Source organism: Acanthochromis polyacanthus, chromosome 5, assembly GCF_021347895.1.
Source record: "Acanthochromis polyacanthus isolate Apoly-LR-REF ecotype Palm Island chromosome 5, KAUST_Apoly_ChrSc, whole genome shotgun sequence".
Lineage (NCBI taxonomy): Eukaryota > Metazoa > Chordata > Actinopteri > Pomacentridae > Acanthochromis > Acanthochromis polyacanthus.
Window position 1 is genome coordinate 25,047,260 of NC_067117.1, and position 20,177 is coordinate 25,067,436.

The window sequence follows — 20,177 nt, forward strand, 5'->3', positions numbered from 1 at the left end:
TTTACGCCCAGGCCGGCCCAGCCCATTATCTTCAACCTGATTATTCAAATCCCTGGATTATAACACAGACGTTTTCTCAGAGCCTTGCTTAGAATAATCATACTTAATAATATTTCATTTTTCTTCCCATGGAGTCTGATTAGAATTGAGTGTGCATCATCAAAAGAGGGGAATAATGCTCTTGATAGTTGTGCGATTTAAGTGTACCAAAATTAACACAAGAAAGGATTATTGGTTGTGTGAATCTAAATTAGCATCATTCTGTATTTAATGGGGACTGTTTTGTGTTCACTTTGTATCAGTCATCTTTCTTTGTAATTGCACGTTTGAAACTCTGGGTAGGTAATGCACTTCCTTGAACAGATGCGGTGGATGAGAATCACCTGCTTGGTTTTCTGACAGATCTAAGATACTGGGAGAATATTCAGACTGAGACTGCCTTCTTCACTTAAGCTTGTGTTAAACTGCTGCTGACATCTTCTTTAATCTCTGACAGTCAGCGCGAGGCAGAGGGGCTGCCAGCTCTTGCGTTATGTCTTCTCCGATGTTTCATGGAGCCCTCAGCTGAGGCTGGTTCTTGCCTTTTCCTGCCATCGATGCTCACCTTGTTTGCTCGCTTGCGACAATGTGTGATGGAGTGAGCGAGTCAATATCCTCCCCCTACGATTTGTCAGTTAACTACACAAAAACCAGACATTCAGCCAGACACTGGATGAAGGACTGGGAGCCTGTGGATACTGTCAACTGTGGGGACAACTAACGCCTATGTTTAAAATTTTTCTCCACTGTGCTGGAAGATAAGTTTGAAACACAGTAAAGAGGATAAGTCTGTAAAGGTAGTATGTCATGAATGTATTTAAAACCGATAGCACTACTTGAAAAGAAATAGCTGCTTTCCATTTCTATCTCTCCATCAGTGAATCATAGCATATCCTCTTGGTGTCACTCAGATCCTCTCTACAACCCCCTGTGTCCCTTCCCACAAGCAGCCCCTCTTCACCTCCAAAAGCCTGCCGGTTTACTGTGCTAAACATGCTTTCATCGGCATTGCTTTCATAATGACGTGTAGGTTTTGATCACTGAAACATAAGTCAGATGTTATGCAGTGAGATCATGGTGCCTGGAGGCTCCTCACTAGCAGTTCAAAGATCAGGCTTTGGTGCAAGAAAACAAGCAAATGTGCAAGATGCCAAATTAATTCCTTCCTTAAAGACACATACACACACACAGCTAAGACAGCAGATGCCTTTCATAGATGATTCATCCGGGTTTTGAAAATATGATACACTCAGTGTTTGTTTTTTTTTCTAGCATATAATAGCTTGTTGTTCTTATGTTTTTTTATTTCGAAACTGACAGCTTGATTGTGCATATCCACATGTTCCCAGGATAGAAGGAAATGTTTGTCTTTATGAAAAGACACTTGTATCAAAATGCTCTCAAGGAAGTACAGCTCAGTCACAGCTGCACTCAATGTCCAACCGCAGAAACAGGGGGTCAATACGCTGATATCCCCATTAATAGCACGGTGATGCCATTTCGACTGCATGAACATTTATTCAAATCCCTGTGTTCCTTGCAGGTGTTCTTCTGAAATTCCCAAGTGCATCCAGCCACATGGAAAAGGAACGGATGGACTTTATGAATACTTTGAAACTATAAATTAATAGTGATCTGTGTAAATCTATGGGGACATTTACATCAACTGAAGTCTTGTAAAAAATGTGTTTTTTGAATAAGAAAATAAGGCACATGAGCCTTCAGTTTCCCTTACACCATGACACAGTGAAGACTGCTTAATATCAGCAATTACCAATTGCTAAAACATGACTGTATGAATGCATTAGTTGCATTTTAATTTCGCTTTAAGCTTGTGTCTCATTGTGAGAACAAGCAAAAGTTGTAACAAACATAAAAGAAAAATAAAACTGAAAATTTAGAAGTCCTTGCAGATGGAGGAACTCACCCTTCTCTCTTGTGACTCATGAACTGCCCGTTGGTGGAGGCATGCTGGTTGAGGAGTGGGTTCTTTGGCGGTGCCGGGGAGGACAGGTCAAGGCCCCGGTGGCCGTTGTTGCTGCTATTGTTGTGCTCCTCCTTCACGTGAGCATTTGTCACCTCTTTCCACAGTTGTTGCAGCTCTGTTGGAATCATGCCTGAGACAAACAAATTGGATAATTAAATCAATTAACAGCTAATCCAACTCTCTTCTTCATCACTTAATTAAATCAAAGCGTCTGTAAACAAAGCCGAGTATTAATTAGAAAATATTCCACTACAGGGTAATGCACTGAGAGCTCCCCCACCTCTTCTCTCTGCCACCTCCTTCTCTCCCTCCCATTTTTCCTGTGATCTGAAGCGTGTTTGTATACACAAATCCCTGGCATTCACGCAAATTTCATGCCCAGAGTAAATAATTAACATCCAGACAAGGCATGAAATCTGAATAATCACCATCATTTTCTCCCAACAACAGAGATGTGCAGAACACACACAACAAAAAGTTTACAATAGCAACACTAGAAAACATCCCACCCCTGTCTCCTTGAGAAACAGGACCCTGGGGTAATATTCTCAAAAGCGCATTAATGTGCAAAATACTTAAAGCTCTGCACCGCCTCCAATTGACACAGAAGACTTAAACCTCATTTAACAAGTCAAGCACACTGCAGCTCACATAGCCCTTTGAAAAAAAATCCCTTGAAGACAGAAGACATTTTTCTGTGTGCTGGAAACACATCTACAGAGCGCGTGTGCTTTTTCCGCCTATGAGTGACGGCAATCCCGACACTCAGGGCCAGACTCGGGATGAAGAAGGATAATGCTGTGTTTGTGCACCCCACTTTCCATGTCTCAGAGAAGAGAGCCTTTGTTGGCACACAATATATATGTGTCCATCTATGGTGTGTCTGTTACGGTGCAGGAGAAGTCTGCTTTCACACAAACGAGGATAAAGCTGATATATAAAATAAGCGTAAACCTCATGCGTGTGAATCTGTGGTTACTTGTATTTTCGGTCAAAACACAGCGCATTTGGGTAAGCCTGATTTTAATACCACTGAAAGATCTAATTGCAGAATGTGTGTGTATTTGCATTGGGGATTCAAATCTGTGCTTAAATAAGCCACATTTTAAGCATGGTGAAAGAAGCCCTTGGATATGTGGTGAGTTTAACCACAGAGCAAATGGGCAAGACCACTCGTTTAACATTACAATTAATTAAATCCATTCTCAAAATGAGCAGTGGCAAATGAAAGATGATTTGCACATGCTTATCTGCTCGGGTTTATATTCTCCGGATCCCCCCTCCCTGTTTCTCATCACCAGCTCTATAGATACCAGAAGTGCTCCTTTCAAGCACCAGATTGTAACACATTGTGTGCAAAATGCTTAGTCTTAATTTATTCCTGTTGTGGAAAATAACTGTAAGGTGAAGATCTCAATACGATCAGCAAAAATATTTTTAATTTGATAAGCTACTAAAGATTTTAATTATGCTGGTAATGGAGAACATTGGCCTAATGAGGCGGAGGACTCCAGAGAGACGCAGGGGCTAAGAACTGTGAAATGAGTCTGATAGCATTGCTGTAAATTCACACTAGATCGTTTGCATATCAAAGAGCAGGAAATGATTGCAGGACAAATCAATAACCTTTCCACGTTCCAAGGAGCGTCTTTCCTCATTCGAATATTTCAACACACTCGCTCTGTTCTGTCTGCCTGTATTCTCCCTTATTCTCTTCAATGCCTTGATGTGCCCTAATCGAAGTGCACGTCCATGACAGGCTAAACATGCTTAATATTGCGGTCTGTGTTATAGCATGCTAATCCGCTGCTTGTTGATTTCCAGTTGCATTATCAAAGGAGCCATTGTTGTTGTGGTGGTATAAGGAGACTTCAGAGCAAAAGTTTATATTTTGTTTCTTTTTTTTTTTTTTTCTGTGATAGCTGGTTTAGAAGGGGAAGGTCACTGGTGATGCGAGTGTCCTGTGCTCCGACAGCGGGAACAATCATTTTCCCCCCACTTGGTGCCCGGTGACAGTGGGCGATGTATTTTTAGCCGATGTGCTTGACAGGCCAGCCCACACTGGCTCAATTACCCAGCAGTCCTGGTGACCCCAACACCACTGTTTACTCAGATGAAACCACAGCGGATAGACTGGCCTGATGAGAGAGGTAACGGAGTGGGACCAACCTGTCTCTTTCTGGATCTACTCTGTAGTTTTATTGCTCTCCGTTCGCCTCTTCCCCCTCAGTAGTCCGAGCTAACCCTAACCTCTTCAAACCCAACAACAGCTATGGCTCATGATTCCACATAAATGACAATAAAATATCATTACACAAATGTCTCAGCAGGTATTATATTTTGTGTTTGGACAAAATGCATTGAGTTTCTCTCCATCTGATTACTGTGGGACACATAATGACATTGATCTGTAAATCCTTTTTCTTGGGTCCCCAGTTTGTCCATCCTTTAAATGCCGGATTGGTTTATCTTTCCTCTTTCCATTTTTCAACACAACTATTCCACTCATTACGACTGGGAAATACGGACAAGCACTTTAAAAAATGTATGTTGTTGGGACACTTGATTGATCACCGGCCTCCCAACTCAATTTTACCTCTGCAGGTAGCTCTGGCACCGAGACAGGCCGAGCTCTTCAACCTTTTCCTGTCCTTGTCCCCCTGTACCCAGGTGACCATGTTCAAGCAAGCAGAAAGTTGATTTAAGGTTCATAATGACATCAGTTGCAGGCCATCATCCCCCAAATAAAAAATGGCCCCCAGTGATCCGGGCTCTTTAAACCGTGCTGTTACTTCTCACACGCACTACCGGTGCCATGGGGGGACAGTGACATCGCTATTAGTTTATTGTTCCGTCAGACTGGGACCTTTACTGCACCCCTGTTTATGTTGCCGTAATCACTGGCCTGCTGATATGCACCCCTTAGGCCTGAAATATGTCCTGTCCTAATGCTGCAGGAACTATTACCAGTAGCCCACTGCTGGATGTATCAATCACTGACAGGTCAGCCGCATTACCCACTGCTGTCCCTGATGTGCTGCTGTTCTGTGAGCACTTCATGGCTCGCCACATTCTTTGCTTTCATATTACCGACAAATTTGTCTTGTCACTGTCCCACTGGCCTCTCTTAGACAGCTTAAATGATGTTGTGCAGCTATAAGAACTCGCTCTCTTGCAGAGCAACCTCAGAGGGTGAGTGTCCATTTTAGCCAGGATGTGCACAAACACTGGCCACCTCTGTGACACACACACGCGCAGATGTGCAAAAACATGCAAACATACGCACACACATGCAATACCTGGGCTATGTGAGCCTGAGTAACCACTGATTCACTTATCAGGTCAAGAGGACAGGCGTTTTGTGAGGCGGGTGAGGAGGAGGTGGTTGGATCAAATTTATATTTATGAGAGTTATATCCTCCCCAAACACATTGTTGTAATTTATAACAGATACCGTCTGGCCGTCTCCAAGACTTTGAACATTAATGTCAAAAGACTTCACGACAAGTGAAACAAATTATGCTCCAGATAATGCGAGCAGTTGTTTTTCACTCAAAACTGCTATCTACAAGTTTATACTTAATTAGTGCTATCAATTTTCTGAAAAGCTAATTCAAATGCATTCCTTCAGTCCATCGTTTTGGCAGAACAATGACTCTAATCTGTCTCAGCCAGCAACGTAACTAAGCAGAAGATTGATATAAAACTGAACTGTAAACTGCATGACGGTACCCAAAAGCACACCTATTTTTCTTTAATTACTCTATTACACTGACCTATTACTTGAAAACCTTTTGTTGCTTTCATTGTCTCGGCACATAAAAAAACGGATACAGTGGATTGCGTGTGATAACAGTGGCCTTTTAAAATAATTATATTGATATCTACATTTCAAAACGAACGAAATAAAAATCATCAGTTAAAAAGTCATAGCAATTTACTGCCCCCAAGTTTGAATGCATAATCACGAGGACCCAAACAGAGCAGATCAACTCATCACTTCCGATGCAGTGCTAACTGCTAGCTGAATATTGCAGATTAGATCTGAGCACCATAGGCCTGGCCCGCTGATGCATGAAAGAGTTTAGTGATGTGGAAAACAGAAAGGTCATCAATAACTTCAAACAGTCAAGCAGAAAATGTGTAGAATAGGAAGACAAACTGGGGCCCTGAAGCACTAGCCTAAGTGTTGTAACAGCTGTTGGAGACACAGAGTTCACCAACAGTAGACAGCAAGGACAAACTAACCAGGTCTGGCTTGTTTTAATAAACTGAAACAATACAATAATTGTATGTGCTGAGATTTTATTTCTCAGCTTGATGTTTATGCAAACAACACCCTAGACAAATTACATTTAATTGTTTGGGTGTGAAAATTAAAACCACAATTTATACTTTATTTTTAAGAAAATAAAATCACTTGGAATCAAAGCAATACTTTCTTTCAGTATTCTTTGAGCATTTTTCAACTAAATTTGGTAATTTAGTCATTAATGTTTTGTCATTTGTTGAGCGTGAGGAGAAAAAGCCTGCGGTGTGATACATGCAAACCTCCCTATCAATGCAAGCAATAACCAAAATCACTATTTTAGTAGAATTAAGCATGTGGCCCTAACAAAGCTTAAGTTTTATAAAAAAAAAACTGAAAAGGGACTGTTAAGATAAAACTCCGTACACCCACTCTCTTGACAAGATGAGATGCCTCAGAGGTATTTGATGATGACACAGAATAAACAGGATGTTCTGAGTCTGTTGTGAAATCTATCAAAAGTACAGTACCTAGCCATATCACTCATATAACGCTTTACTCAAGGGGTGTGTGAGTGTTTGCCAGACATCTGACACAGAGCAATTCAGCAAAGCACACTCACAGCACAGCAGTGCCCCACGCCTGTGCCCATGGCAATCGTCTGCAAGCGGATGAGTGATTCCATACCCAGTCCAAACAATAACAGCACTGTACAAACTGTGTTTGTGTTTGCCTATTACCTAAGCACCCCCCCAAACCCTCCCGTTTTTATCTTGTTATTTCAAAACTGTTTGTCTTAGCCGGGAATGAATAGTCTATGTCATGTACTAAAACCCTTATGACGACGTCTTTGTCACAAGACGGCCGCTCCTTAGCAAAACATTAAAGAATAAATAAAGAAATAAACTTCTTGGCCAAACAACAAGTATTGACTCCCTATCAACTAACAGGCGGTTGCACAATGACAAGTTCACTGGCAGTTTAAGAACAATAGATCCAGTCTTCCTCCAGGCTGAAGGAGACTGCCACCAGGATGCCAATCACAGACACAGGACAATGAGTTGAAGGGCAAAATGTTGATCTGAACAGTGGGATATGTTACTTATGTAGGTCTGGGATGTTATTAAACAAAGTGTAGCAGGCCTACCTCAAACTACAACCTTGCAGTAAACAGCAGACTTCCCTGGGTTAACTGTATAAGATGCCATTCAGTAACATAAACAAGTGTTTTCTGAAGATTTCCACTGGGTGTGTCCAGAGTGAAACCAGGCACAGAATGTGGTTAAATATTTGTGACACATTGTTCACTTGGGTTATGCAAATTTGCGCACAACAGTGGCAGGTCAAACCACTCAGAGTACACAGCCATACACCTACACAAGCTGCAGTATTAAAATAGATTCCTTTTAAAATTATATCTGTTTTTTCCAGAAATTCTGCAACACAACAGTGCTGCATTATATTCAGTCAAAGTAGTCTCATGTGTGCTTTGGGTTCTTAACATACTATTAATTCATGTTATAATTTTTAGAGTCTAGCTGCACAGTTTATGCATTAAGATAAGTGTAAATAGGATGTAAAACAATCTCATATTTTTTTCCAGAAACAGTGTGATGAAAGACCGATAAAACATTGATTTTCATGGTGATTGTGTGATTGGAAAAATGTGCAAACTAGTAAAAAATAATAAAACAAAAATGATTTTAGCTTTATTAGCAGGTGCCACTGTATTTTTCACAAACAGCCTACTGCAATTCTAAAGCCCAACTGAATATTTTTTCCAGTTTTTCCTCTTTTTCATGTCTTAATATTTTTCAGAAGAATTATTATGACTTTAAATCCACAAACTATGCTCAGGCCGAGATCATCCAATGTATCAATAGACAGCTGCAATAGGATAACCCTAATCTCCACTGTTTTGTCTTACAAGACAACCCAGAATCCTCAAATGTTTAATCAACAGTAGACCAAATCTTCCTCTGCAAACAAATTTTAGCAGCTGCAAATGAACGAGTGAAAAGAGTCAGATCATGCCCAGACAGCTTTGTTGCAGTGTTATGTTACAACAAAATGCTTTTATTGAGCAACAGCGCACAGAGGCACAGAGGATGTAAGGTGTTGAAGCCTGATACGAGGTACTGACCCTGAGTGAGGGAGTGCAGCGGCAGGCCGGTCTGTCCGGGCTGGATGGTGAGCAGCCCTTGCCTCTGAAGGTTGAGCAGGTGCTGCTGCTGGACCTGCTGGACCTGCAGGAGCTGCTGCTGGAAGGCCAACTGCTGTGCTGACACCTGCTGCTGGCACGCAAAGACACAAAGATAGAGAGGCACACCATCAGCAAACACATATACATACAGTATAAAGAGGAATAACAGCTAGTGAAAACATGCAACGTGGATTTTCACGTTGGTACATTGCTGGATTTGTGCACAGCGCTGAAGAAAAACATTTTAAGTCCAAGGCCACAGAGTTCACAGTTATGGCTGTAAAATGTAACACATGAGAGCAACATGTTAATTTATAAAAAACAAGGTTAATGGATTTTGCATGTGCTAACACACAACAGAATGGTGTAACTTTCATAAATTTTGCCTTTGGTGTGGGTTAGTCTGGGCCCACTTAAGACAGGTAGACTATACATCTTTCTCTGCCTTAATTAACGAGGAGTCGGGAGGCAAATGACAAACAATGAAACAACATAGTTAATCATTCATAATAAGAGCCACAGGAATTTAATTACAGCCATTCATAATTCAGCAAACAACGTGTGACTAAATCAAAGTGCTTAATAACCACCCTAGCAACTCTCACAACTCTCCCAGGCATGGCGCTGAGCTCAGGGATACATTCTTCCCCCAACCAGCGCAGCAAGCTGTGTTCAATCACATACTGCGGACTGACTGAGAGATAGCTGTTATGTTGATCTCACTGTGCTCCGGCTGTTTTATCAAGAAACATTTAATGAAACACCGGTGTGTCTTCAAGAATTTTGGGGTTATGGGGGGATATTTTGGCTCTGAAAAGTGAAACGTGTGAACTTCGATGGGCTGAAAAAGCGACAGAAGAACGCAGAAGAAAATTGAAAGGGAAAAAAAGACAGTCAGAATAATAAATAGAAGGAAATTATCTAATATCCCCAATCTCCTATGAATCAAAACAAATGAGAGATCCTATTTAGATAACAGGGGCACAGAGAGACAAAGATGACTTTTAACCCTTTAATCAATCCCTGTCCTCAATAAATACACAGTCAAGCAAAAAAAAAAAAAAATCTGTTTGTACCAATTAAACAGAGCTATTAGGACATTTTCTATATTTTCTAACAGATAAGGACAGAAGAGGCATTTTTGAGATTCAACAGGATACAAGGTCTGTTTATGAGTACACAAGGCCAGTTGTCAAGCGGGTGGGAGGAGAGGAGGGGGCACTAAAAGCAGTGCTGGGGCTGCCAAGCTGTGCACCGCACCCTTTTACCAAACACAGGATATACCACTTTGTTTACTTCTCACAATTGAGTGCATACAAAAAAGGTCTCTGTGCAACACGGCAGTCAGGTCACTAGCTGGCGGCTCTGAAACCACTGAAACAGCCAGATAAAACGGGTCCCCTCCGCCCACCCCTGTTCGGCTTGTCAAAAGGGTCTAGAAGCCTTCCTTTCCCTTCCTCTACCTCCCTCCTGCCCCACACCCAGCCTGCTTCTCCTGCACTGACTAAAAATAAAGCTCAGTGCAGCGCTGGTCTATTAGAGCAAGCGGGGTCGTCTCATTGGATCAATCAGGGGAAGCAGGCACTTTGACAGTGGTAGTGGAGGGTCATAATTGAAGAGTAACCACATTCATTCACCGGCTCATGTGTGATCTAACCCAAAATGAGAGGCGGGAAAGTGAGACAGAGAGAAAAGAGACACGATAGAGATCTCAGAGAGGTCTCAGTGAAATTCAGGATGCAGGTGGCCTGTGATCTTCTCTGATCTGTCCTGTTTATGAAAGATGGTTGCTTCTTTTTTCTCTTTTGTCAATGTTAGAGAAGTTTCTCATGTCTTTAGTGGTTCTCTGTTCACCAGCTCCGCCCTGACAGCCTGAGATAAAGATAATACTGCTACGGGGGTGGGAGTTCACAAGGAACAATGTCTTTCATCAAAACGCTAAATAAATAGAGGATGGCTTTTCAGAAAAAAGAAGAAGAAGAAAGAAAATCGAGTACTGCAAATGAATTTAACTCTCTCCCCTTCACATTTTTTTCTTCTGGTTCCATCAGCTGACAGCAGCTCCTGTGCACTCTCAGCATGCAGACACATTAAAAACCCCAGACCCAATAGACCAAATAAGAGGTTAACAAGAAGTGGCACGAGGGAGAGAAAAATACAGTTCCTGACAAATGATAAAGAGTGGCACTGGCAGGCCTTTATTGTCAAGCTTCAAATATAAAGTTAAAGATCTTTGAAAAACTAAATTTTGATGTCTTTAAAATAAAAGAGGCACAAAGCAGCAACAGGGGGTTATTGTCTGGCAGCCACAGGGGAGTCACTGCATAATTCTTATTCTGTCTTTTGATGGCTGCTAGAAATGCGACTGAAAAAGAGGGAGAGCGATGGGAAGAGAAAGAAAACATCGGCAGAGGGGGAGAGCCTCTTGAGGCTGCATCCATTTCCTGTGATCATACATAATATGCTTCAAAAGTAGTTTTTTCTTTTATTCTCATGCTCCATTCAACTGATCAATTGCACCTCCTTGTCTCCCCTCCCTCACCTCCCCCCCCTTTTCTCCCTTGCTCCTCTAGTGTTTACATCAGATGCGACTTGGTGACAGGCCCTATCTGAGGCCGAGGAGCTCTGCTGTCATGTTGATTTATGGGAGCATCACGCCACAACTTGTCCAAACTGAAGCCCGCAGTTCATTAATTAGGGAGCTACGACTTTGAAGTTGGAGCTTCGACAGCACACGAGCGGGTGTGAGTGTGAGCATGCGTGGACGGGTGTGTGTCTGCTTTTAACGTTGGGCTTAATTTTCTGTGCTTCCTTTGCTCTCCAAACATGGAACTCAACGGGGACAAGAGCGAAAATTCCCAGATTGTCTTTGAACTTCTTCTGACCGCACAATAATAATTTGCTTTGTCCACAGTGATGCCTGTATCCGCCTGTCATTAACACGCATTAAGCTGCTGCCTATGAGCAAGCCCTGCTGTACTATGGGGAGCCAAAGAGAGAAAGCAAGAAAGAAAAATGGTGAAAAAAAAAAAAAACCCAACACGGGCAACAAAGCTGGGAGCGCTCTCTGCACTGATATCTCACAATTACATGCCTTCTCTTCCTCTGCCATTTCCATGTTAATTACAGAGAAAAGCCTCTCAGATTTATATGCTCCGTGTTTCTGCCTTTCTCCCTTCTGCCTTTCATTATGTCCTACACAAGGCTCACAGGAACGGTCATCTCTTTGTTGCGCAGGACACTTGTTTACTAGAAAAAAAATAATCTGGAACAATGGACCGAGTCTCAGGCTCTGTAAAACATTATGCATTTAATGTGAAGACAGGTCCAGAAAAAGAGATGCTGTAGTCTTAGTGCAGTATCAGTCAGTCGCTACCATTTATCCACCAAGTCTGACATGCTAATCAGAAGCATGAGTGCACTTGATTCTCCCCCCCCTCCACCCCAGTCTCTGCTTTAACCACAGTCTGAAAGCAGATGGAGTTGAAGGAGGGAGCACACATGCCTTCCATGCTCTGTCTGGCCAATGTTTGGTAATGGCAGGCGATTGGAGTGATGTCAGCCTACCTCTTTACTCTGCTTGCTGCCTGCATGTTGCTGCTGTTGCTGCTGCTGCTGTAGGAGCTGGAGGTGGAGCTGTTCCTGCTGCTTTTTGTAGAATTCTTGGAGTTGCTGCTGCAGAAAAGACAGGAAGGCGACGCATGAGTCAAAGTCTGTCAGTCATATAAACTCAGCAGTGGGTTTTGTGAGAATTTTCAATACTTTGAGGAATGTAGTCTTTGAGGCTTAGAAAAGTGAGAAGAATAGCAGTTCAAAGTGAATTTATCTTTGTGAAACATAGTCTATGCATAAGAAGATTTTCATTTCAAACTGAGACATTTGAAACGTGATGGCCTTGACTGAAAAAATTATTCATGACATGAATGTCGGTCGTACGTTACCTGCTGTAACATGAGGGCCTGTTGCTGCTGGAGAAGAACCTGGAGCTGCTGAGGGCTCAGGACTTGCTGCTGAAGGATCTGCTGCATCTGCTGTGGAGTTATCACTTGAGGTGTCATCATAGCCACTGACACTGGAACCTGCACGAACAGACCACAAACAACAGCTGTCAAAAAACATTGTCCAGAAGTGCATAAATGCATAATAAGAACACTATAAGGTCTTGACCTTACTATGTAGAGTGCCATGAGAGGATATATGTTGTGATTTGGCACGATACGAATAAAGCTGAACAGATTTGACAAATTACAGCACAGAATTTATACTATACACTTGCTTTTTGTTACAAGTGGGATAAATGGATATATAGTAGAAAAAGAGTCAAATATGTAAAAAAAATCAAGTGAATGCTAATGCCATGCTAGAGATAAACACTGTTTAACAAAAACTTTAATTAATATGACATATTTAAAAAGGCCAATTAGTTTCGACTGGATTCTAAGAACTCATCATGAGAGTCATCAAAAGTGTCATCTTGAAGTGTTGCAATCTGCTCAAGGCCTCCAGCAAACAAACAAACACATCTCGACCCCTCTAACCATTATGACACCACACCAGGCTGAGACGGGCTACAGGACATGAGACAGCCGGGCGAGGATCATGCCTATAAGTATATGCCTGTGTATCCACCTCAGCTGCCATCCTTCGACCTTCCCCTCTCAAACACACAAACGCCTCGACACCATCCGATGTGATCTGCATCTGCTGCCATGCTTCTCGGAGCTCGCCGTTTATACAACGTGGCAAATATGTCATACCTGAGGACGTGAAAGATAGCCTCAAAAACGCTGCGGTTCACTCATCGCACACGCACGACATGTCATGTGAGAACATTTCATTAGAGATGCTGTCAACAGCGATCTATTATTGTGAAGATATAGAGTGCCTGGAGGAGGAGCCACGGTGAAGAACACACAGGCCTCTAACTAACTCCCTGTAGAAAGGTGTGAGTGCACGACTCCTCAAAACAAGTGATTTGTTGTGACACTGAAAGAGCCCCCACAGTTGTCAGGGTGCCTTAATTGCTCTGGCGACACAGGGGACTTGGAGTGTGTCTGGATGCTGCCACTCACTGCTATGATGTGCGATACCATTAAAAGCTCCTTTCCTTGACATTTGGATGACAAACAGCAACTAAGATGTGCTTGATACGGCTGCGTCTTTGCAAATTGTTGCCATGTTGTAGTGATGGTTCTTTTGTGTATGTGCAAGAATACATTAGTATGTATGTGCATAAGTGAGTGTAAAATGTCTCTCAGCTTGATGTCAGAAGCTGATAGAGTAGACATAACTGGTGACAGTCTGTCTTCACCAAGGTTACCCAAATTGTGTGGCTACCTCATAGCTAATGACACCCCTTTGAATTTTTCATGCTTTTCTGAATGTAATTTAGCTGTTTAAAATCTCATCCGGTAACTAAGGGGCTTTTCTTGTCACACACCATGCATGCATATCACCTTATTCCTTCTCCCCATTGTAGCATAAAACAAAAACAAAGCACTGCCATAATGAACAGCTTGTACTGAAAATTCGGAAGAAAGGGCAGCGATGTCAAATAGGACGGACCAGTTTAGATGCTCTCCGTTAACTTTATTGAGCAGTGCCAGAATACACTGGGCTGTGTTCGTCCAGCCCCAAGAGAATGAAGGAGGCTCAGCCCCTCCCAGGACTAACATACACTCCATATTTCTCATTTCCAGCACCAGGCAAAGGGGTACGAGGAGGAAAATGCAATATTAATTCCCCCCTGTATTATGTCTTAATATGCAGTTCATCTTGACTTTTGCACATGACTTGTCCTGTCATTTGCATAGCCCTGGCCTCCCATTTCCTAATTTCACAGTCATTATCCACTGAAGTCCTTTTTTGTGGGCATCACTAATTTTGATGAAATATTTTGAAGGTCAACCAAGCAGCCTTGTCTTGCTGACATGCAAGTCCCATACATGATGTGATATACAGTGCATGTCTAAACATGACATTTACCCTCCTCCCATGCGCACAGAGGATAAATAATAATGCCTGCATTTTTTTTGAAGCTTTACTTTTACCGCGTGCATTAAAAATCTACTCCATATTTGTCATGCTCTATTTTTTACTAGCGTGTAAAAGCTGTAAATTTAGCCTTATTTTGAAATGTATAATCATTTTGTCATGCCTTATTACACAGTGTGATGTGAAAAAAGAGAGAGCAAACTTCATCTTAACACAGAGGTTTTACACACTTAACCAGATCTCAATAGCTGTCAATTTCATTACAAATTACGCCGAGACTTCCTTCAGTGTAACTGTCTTAATTCTTTAAACCTGAGGTGTATATCTCATCATGGTTTCACACTTCGCTTTGTCAGGAGTGTCTGGCTCACAGTAACTACAGTTAGAGCAGCTTCCTCTGTGCACAGCCCCAGCAAGAGGCTATTACAGACCCCCATTTTATTACCCATTACTACTGAGGTCATTAGCAGCAAGAGGGATTGTATGCTTCTTAACCTATTGATCAATGTAACTACTACCATTTAATCCTGTGCTGAAGGAGTGAAAATCTGCCCAAGACTGGGTCCTATTGAGTGGAAGGGCGGGAGAAGCACTTTAACTGAAAAATATTGCCTTGGCCGCTGTATCATGCCCATTTAACGCAAACACAGGACGCCAGTCGCCATTTAGAGCACTCCCATATGGTGCACTCCCTTATCTGTTGGATAACATCATGACTCCAGATGATCCACAAAAATATATCACCATCTAAAGATAGTCTAAAAGGAGACTCGTACTGGGCTAATAACTGGAGGGATCCACAGAGCCCAGCTCTAATCTACTATACCAATATGAGGGTGTGAAAAAGAGGACATTCTGAGGATGCCAGAAATAGCTGACGTTTATGAATTTCACAAAGGTGTGGTGCTCTCCAGGTGCCTCCCATACATAAACATTCAAACCTGGAACATTCTCACACAGCTGCAGAGTGACTGGAGGCAATATACTGTACCAGCACAGGCCTGCTGGCCAAACACACACACACACACACACATACACATACACATACACACACACACACACACACACACACACACACACACACACACACACACACACACACACACACACACACACACACACACACACACACACACACACACACACACACACACACACACACACATGCGCAAATCTAAACTGTGGCATGTTAACTGCCACAAGTAGATACAGGAACATGTGCAGCCCATAACACACTGCACATGAAGACCTAAACCACATTTTCCATTTAGAGCAAAAAAGGTGCTAACTCTAACCCTACTCACACTTTATATTCAGTATAAAAACAGAATGAAGAACAAAACATTCAGATTTTTTTTTTAACATTATTAATGTTTAATATGACTAATTGAAGAAAATGTTTTGTGCGTTTTTCCAATTTAAAACAACAACAAAACACTGCTGAAATATTCCTTTTGTTCTCTGCACCGCCTCTGACCATGCACCGACACACGTGCACACACAGCACAGAAATCATTTATCATTAAAGAACATCTACAGTAGGCCAACTTCTCTTTGCGCATTGCTAAAAGAAAAAAAAGTGCAAAATCTGACAATCTAATGAGGGAACACACACCGCAGATCTGAAAATGTTCAAAAGTCACTGATTCAGAGTTAATGAAGATGCTCCCCGTGCACCCCCTCCTATCACAAGTCAGGGGTCAAAGCCTGGTGAAAAGGAGTGGGGTGAATGAGGCTGTACGATAGCCCCTTTCCCCGCACCAAGGCAATTAAAAGGAACAGGGATGAGGGACAAGGAGGTGAATGTCAGTGAGACCGGTAAAGACGTTTCACTGGCCGCAATGGTACAGCTCGGCTAAAAGAGAAAAGGGCAGAAAAAAAGAGAAGAGAATTATCAAATTTTCATTTGCGCTCCCTGGGGTCATCTTGTTTTGTGGGGGCATCAAATGGAATGGAGAAGTAAAAAGAAATAACAAGCCCCAGAGAAATCACAGAGTCTAGTCCGTTTGATGCTGTTGTTTTACCTTGGCCTGCTGTGGTGAAAGGAAACAACTTCCCATCCTGACTATGATCTCCTGCATGAAAATGTCGCCAAAATGAGGATTTCACGGGAGCTATTGTACTTAAGTGATGTGTGAACATAATTAGTCGCCGACAAGACTGGAAAGACTAATTCCATATTACCCATTCAGGTTGATTGAAATCTCTGAGGTGGAGAGCATTTATTTCCCTCTAAAAAATAAGACACACTGTTTTCACACTAATAGCTTTTTCCCCTAGTAATAATAATGATAATAATATTAATAATATCTAGATGTATAAATTATGTGTAATTGTAGGTAATTATATGTTAAAAAAGAAACACAATGCAGAATATTTAGTAAAACTACAAAATTTAAGAAGCAGGACACAACTACCATACATGTGTTAAGACCGCCATAATTCCTTTCTCTTCATCCACAATCAAGCTGTTTTAAAAATATTTACAGCTCAGATAAACAGGATAATCACAGCCACATTTTGTCTCCATTTGACATGCACTTTATATTCTGGATTTGGGGTGTAGGGGTGTGAGGGGGGCCGGGACTCAAATTATTTGCAGCAACTGTAAAAACAAAAGTTAAGATTGCATTTTAATTAACTGGTCGACTACAAACAAACAGGTTTTCACAGAGCTCGACCCAATGTTGGGTTTAAACAAACAAACTGCACGCCGAAGTGAGCGAGCTCTCACCCCAACAATAACAGCTGAGCTGCGACCTGGACGCTGTTTCCCACACTGGAGGCAGAAACCACTGCAGGTGACCACTGCAGAGCACACAGGGCATCCTCGCTCTCCTCCCTCAAACACACACACACGCACACACACACACACACACACACACACACCATCCTCTGCATCTCTATTGTACCAAACTTAATATTTGTATTTCGGAAAATGTTTCAGCTATTTTATTGTGGGATTAAAAAAAAAAAAAATCAATAACCAGCTATTTAATTCAAATTAAGTTAAAAATATTAAAAATACTAGTAGATAAAATATTCTGGTGCAGCTCTAGTTTTTTGTTTCTTTAAAAATCGAACACTGACGTGGTCAAAAAAAGGAGAAAAAAACAGTGCGTCGTACATTTTGACGTGTGACTCAATGTCCTGTCACTCTTTTTGACCTTTCAAGCCACACCTCCAAGTACGTATTTCACAAGGCATTTGAGTTCTGAAACCTGGCTTAGAAATTCAGCGTGACTACTACCCTACACACAACTGTTCACGGTTTACACCTTTCCCAGAAACATCTTACAATCATGTCGTGTAAACTGTGCGCCCGTGATCTATAGTTCACCAGCTACACACAGTTACGCAACGCTGAACGTTTTCAGATGCATTATTTGAGTCAGTTGAGATTTAATTAAGATCACAGCCTCTAAAATCCCTTTCAAATGAAACTGTAGTCAAAAGACAATGGCTGACACATCCTCATACAGATTGTTTCTATTCTCTGCACACCAGCAATGCAAAGCTAATCCTTGTTTCCATGACGGCAGACAAGAGGGACACAAATTATGTTGCTTCTTGACACTCTTAATGTTGTTGTGTTATGTGATTCATATAAAGTGTACAGTCATTTAATTAAATCATATTAAAAATATCCAGTGTCTGCACCAGGTTTATAGCATTAACCAAAAAATCAGACATGCAAAACTATTTTTTTTTGTCCACACGCATCCACCTTTATATTGTAGGTCTGACATGCCAAAACCCTCACATCTTTTAATGTTTTAAAAATACATAGGTTGTGACTGAGATGAGTGGTGAAGAAGACCTTCTGCCATAAAACTCTCTACACCGTGCAATCTCATCATTATCCTACCATCTCAACCTTTGGAAACACATGGCATCTCAAGTGGAGAGTTAATCTTCCTATTTGAAACAGAGACGCACATACTCCAAGCAGTAATGACCCTTAAAAAAAAAAAAACGAATGTAAGCCTTTTTTCAAGTAAAAACATGTTTTAGTCGGGAAAGTCAGGGAATAACAGCAGAGAGCAGCTGGTGGCTCACTATATCACTGCTAAACTATTCCCCCGTCTCTCCTCTCTGCCTTGGCTGCCTGCTCCAGTACAAAGCAAAGATCGTCCCTGTAAAGGATATCCCAGCGAGCCGTGGGGCTCTGCAGGCTACCCCCTGTGCCCCCCTCTCCGGGTACACAGCTAATATCTGGTTGCCTATGTCATGGTTTAGAAATGACAGGTGCTGGCAGCCCCTTGCCTTGACAGGCCACTGCACAAATAACGCCCCTGCCTGAAAGGGCTAATGCACTACTAATGAACAATAAATCAACTTTGATTACAAACTGTCAACCCAATCAGCTCGCACTCCAGCTCTCCCAAACTGCGAGTCTCGGCTGCACAGCTGCACGGCATTACGGTGAACGCTGCCCTGTTCAGGCTTCGCTCTCCTCCGCCTCCTCAACCATCTGATAATCTCTACTGTTCTCCAGCTCTCCTATCATTCAGGCAACCACTTTCTTAGCACTGATGCAAGGAGCTGAAACATTGCGTCCAAAAAAAGTTTTAGTTAAATAGTAGGTGCAAACAAACAAAAACAACGCTCCAAAAAAGTGTTTTTTTTTTCCTATTGCTGCATGTGTGTATTAGTTAAATTGCAGCAGAAACAATACTTAAAGCTATTAAGCAACAGCAGATCAATAAAAGTCCTCTGCATAAAACCTCAGAGCTGTCAAACAGGACTCAGACTTGACAGCAAAAAAAAAAAAAAAAAAAAAAAATCAAGCAAAACGACCACAACTTTCCCTCTTAAATGTACTCTGAAATCCCTTTGTTGGAAGTACAGACACTCTCACACAGGCACATACCAACATTCACGCACTCTAACTTTTCAGAAAGATGTGAGCGATGACATTTGGAGTGACAGCGTGTCTCCAACGTGGTTTGTGGTGACGGTGTCAAATATAGAGCTGTGCCAGACTCTGTCTTAATTCACTGTGACACCATGAGCAGAGTGAGGATTAGACCAGGCCATAGCCTGAGAGCAAGAAAAGTCTGACCAGCACTCATTAACTCAGAAGAACAAATTGTCACAAAATACACAAGCAGCAAACCCTAACGTTTAACAAAAAGAGTATTTACATGCGTTGACCTGAGAATATTTTTAACGAGAACACATAACAAATATTCTCTGAGAAAAACATCAAGGTAAAAGAGAAGGCAAACCTGTGCTCTGTTATTCCTAGAACTTTCCTTAATTCAAACAGCACACAGTACAGTACCATATCCTGCTTAACTGGTTAGCTCACTGTCAGCAAAGTAAACAAAACTAACCAAACACCGTAAAATGGCAGTTAGAAACTAAATATAAAAATAGCTAAATGCAGTAAAAGAAATTGTAGCACTAACTTAAAGTGACAACAGCACAGCACAGAAATAAACAGAAGCACTTAATCCATACTGTCTTGTTTTGAAATTCACATGCAGTAAATCTAATGTGCATGATATCTGCTTACATGTCTCTCCCTTAACAGAACAAGCTTGTAAACTGTCAGAGTCTCAACGACAAAGTAAACCCTGGATAACTGCTCTTCTCACAGAAACTGCATGACAAAATTAACCAATTACAATGATAGCACATCAACGATAGACAGACAATAAACCTCCTTTTCTCTTTTTCCCTGGTCAAATTAAATTGTC

At 41.7% G+C, this 20,177-nt stretch overlaps 1 protein-coding gene across 8 annotated transcripts in view; it reads right to left on the reverse strand.

Moving 5' to 3' along the window:
- foxp1b (forkhead box P1b) overlaps positions 1-20,177 on the reverse strand; it is a 149,547-nt gene that overhangs the window by 24,595 nt on the left and 104,775 nt on the right. For 7 of the 8 annotated variants that reach the window (XM_051948531.1, XM_051948529.1, XM_051948530.1 and 4 more), the window contains 4 exons: positions 12,420-12,557; positions 12,046-12,153; positions 8,419-8,566; positions 1,967-2,156 (listed from right to left, as the gene is read on the reverse strand). In XM_051948531.1, the coding sequence (XP_051804491.1) occupies positions 1,967-2,156; positions 8,419-8,566; positions 12,046-12,153; positions 12,420-12,557 (584 nt within the window). The remainder of the gene's footprint in view (positions 1-1,966; positions 2,157-8,418; positions 8,567-12,045; positions 12,154-12,419; positions 12,558-20,177) is intronic. The other variant, XM_051948532.1, reaches the window with a different exon arrangement.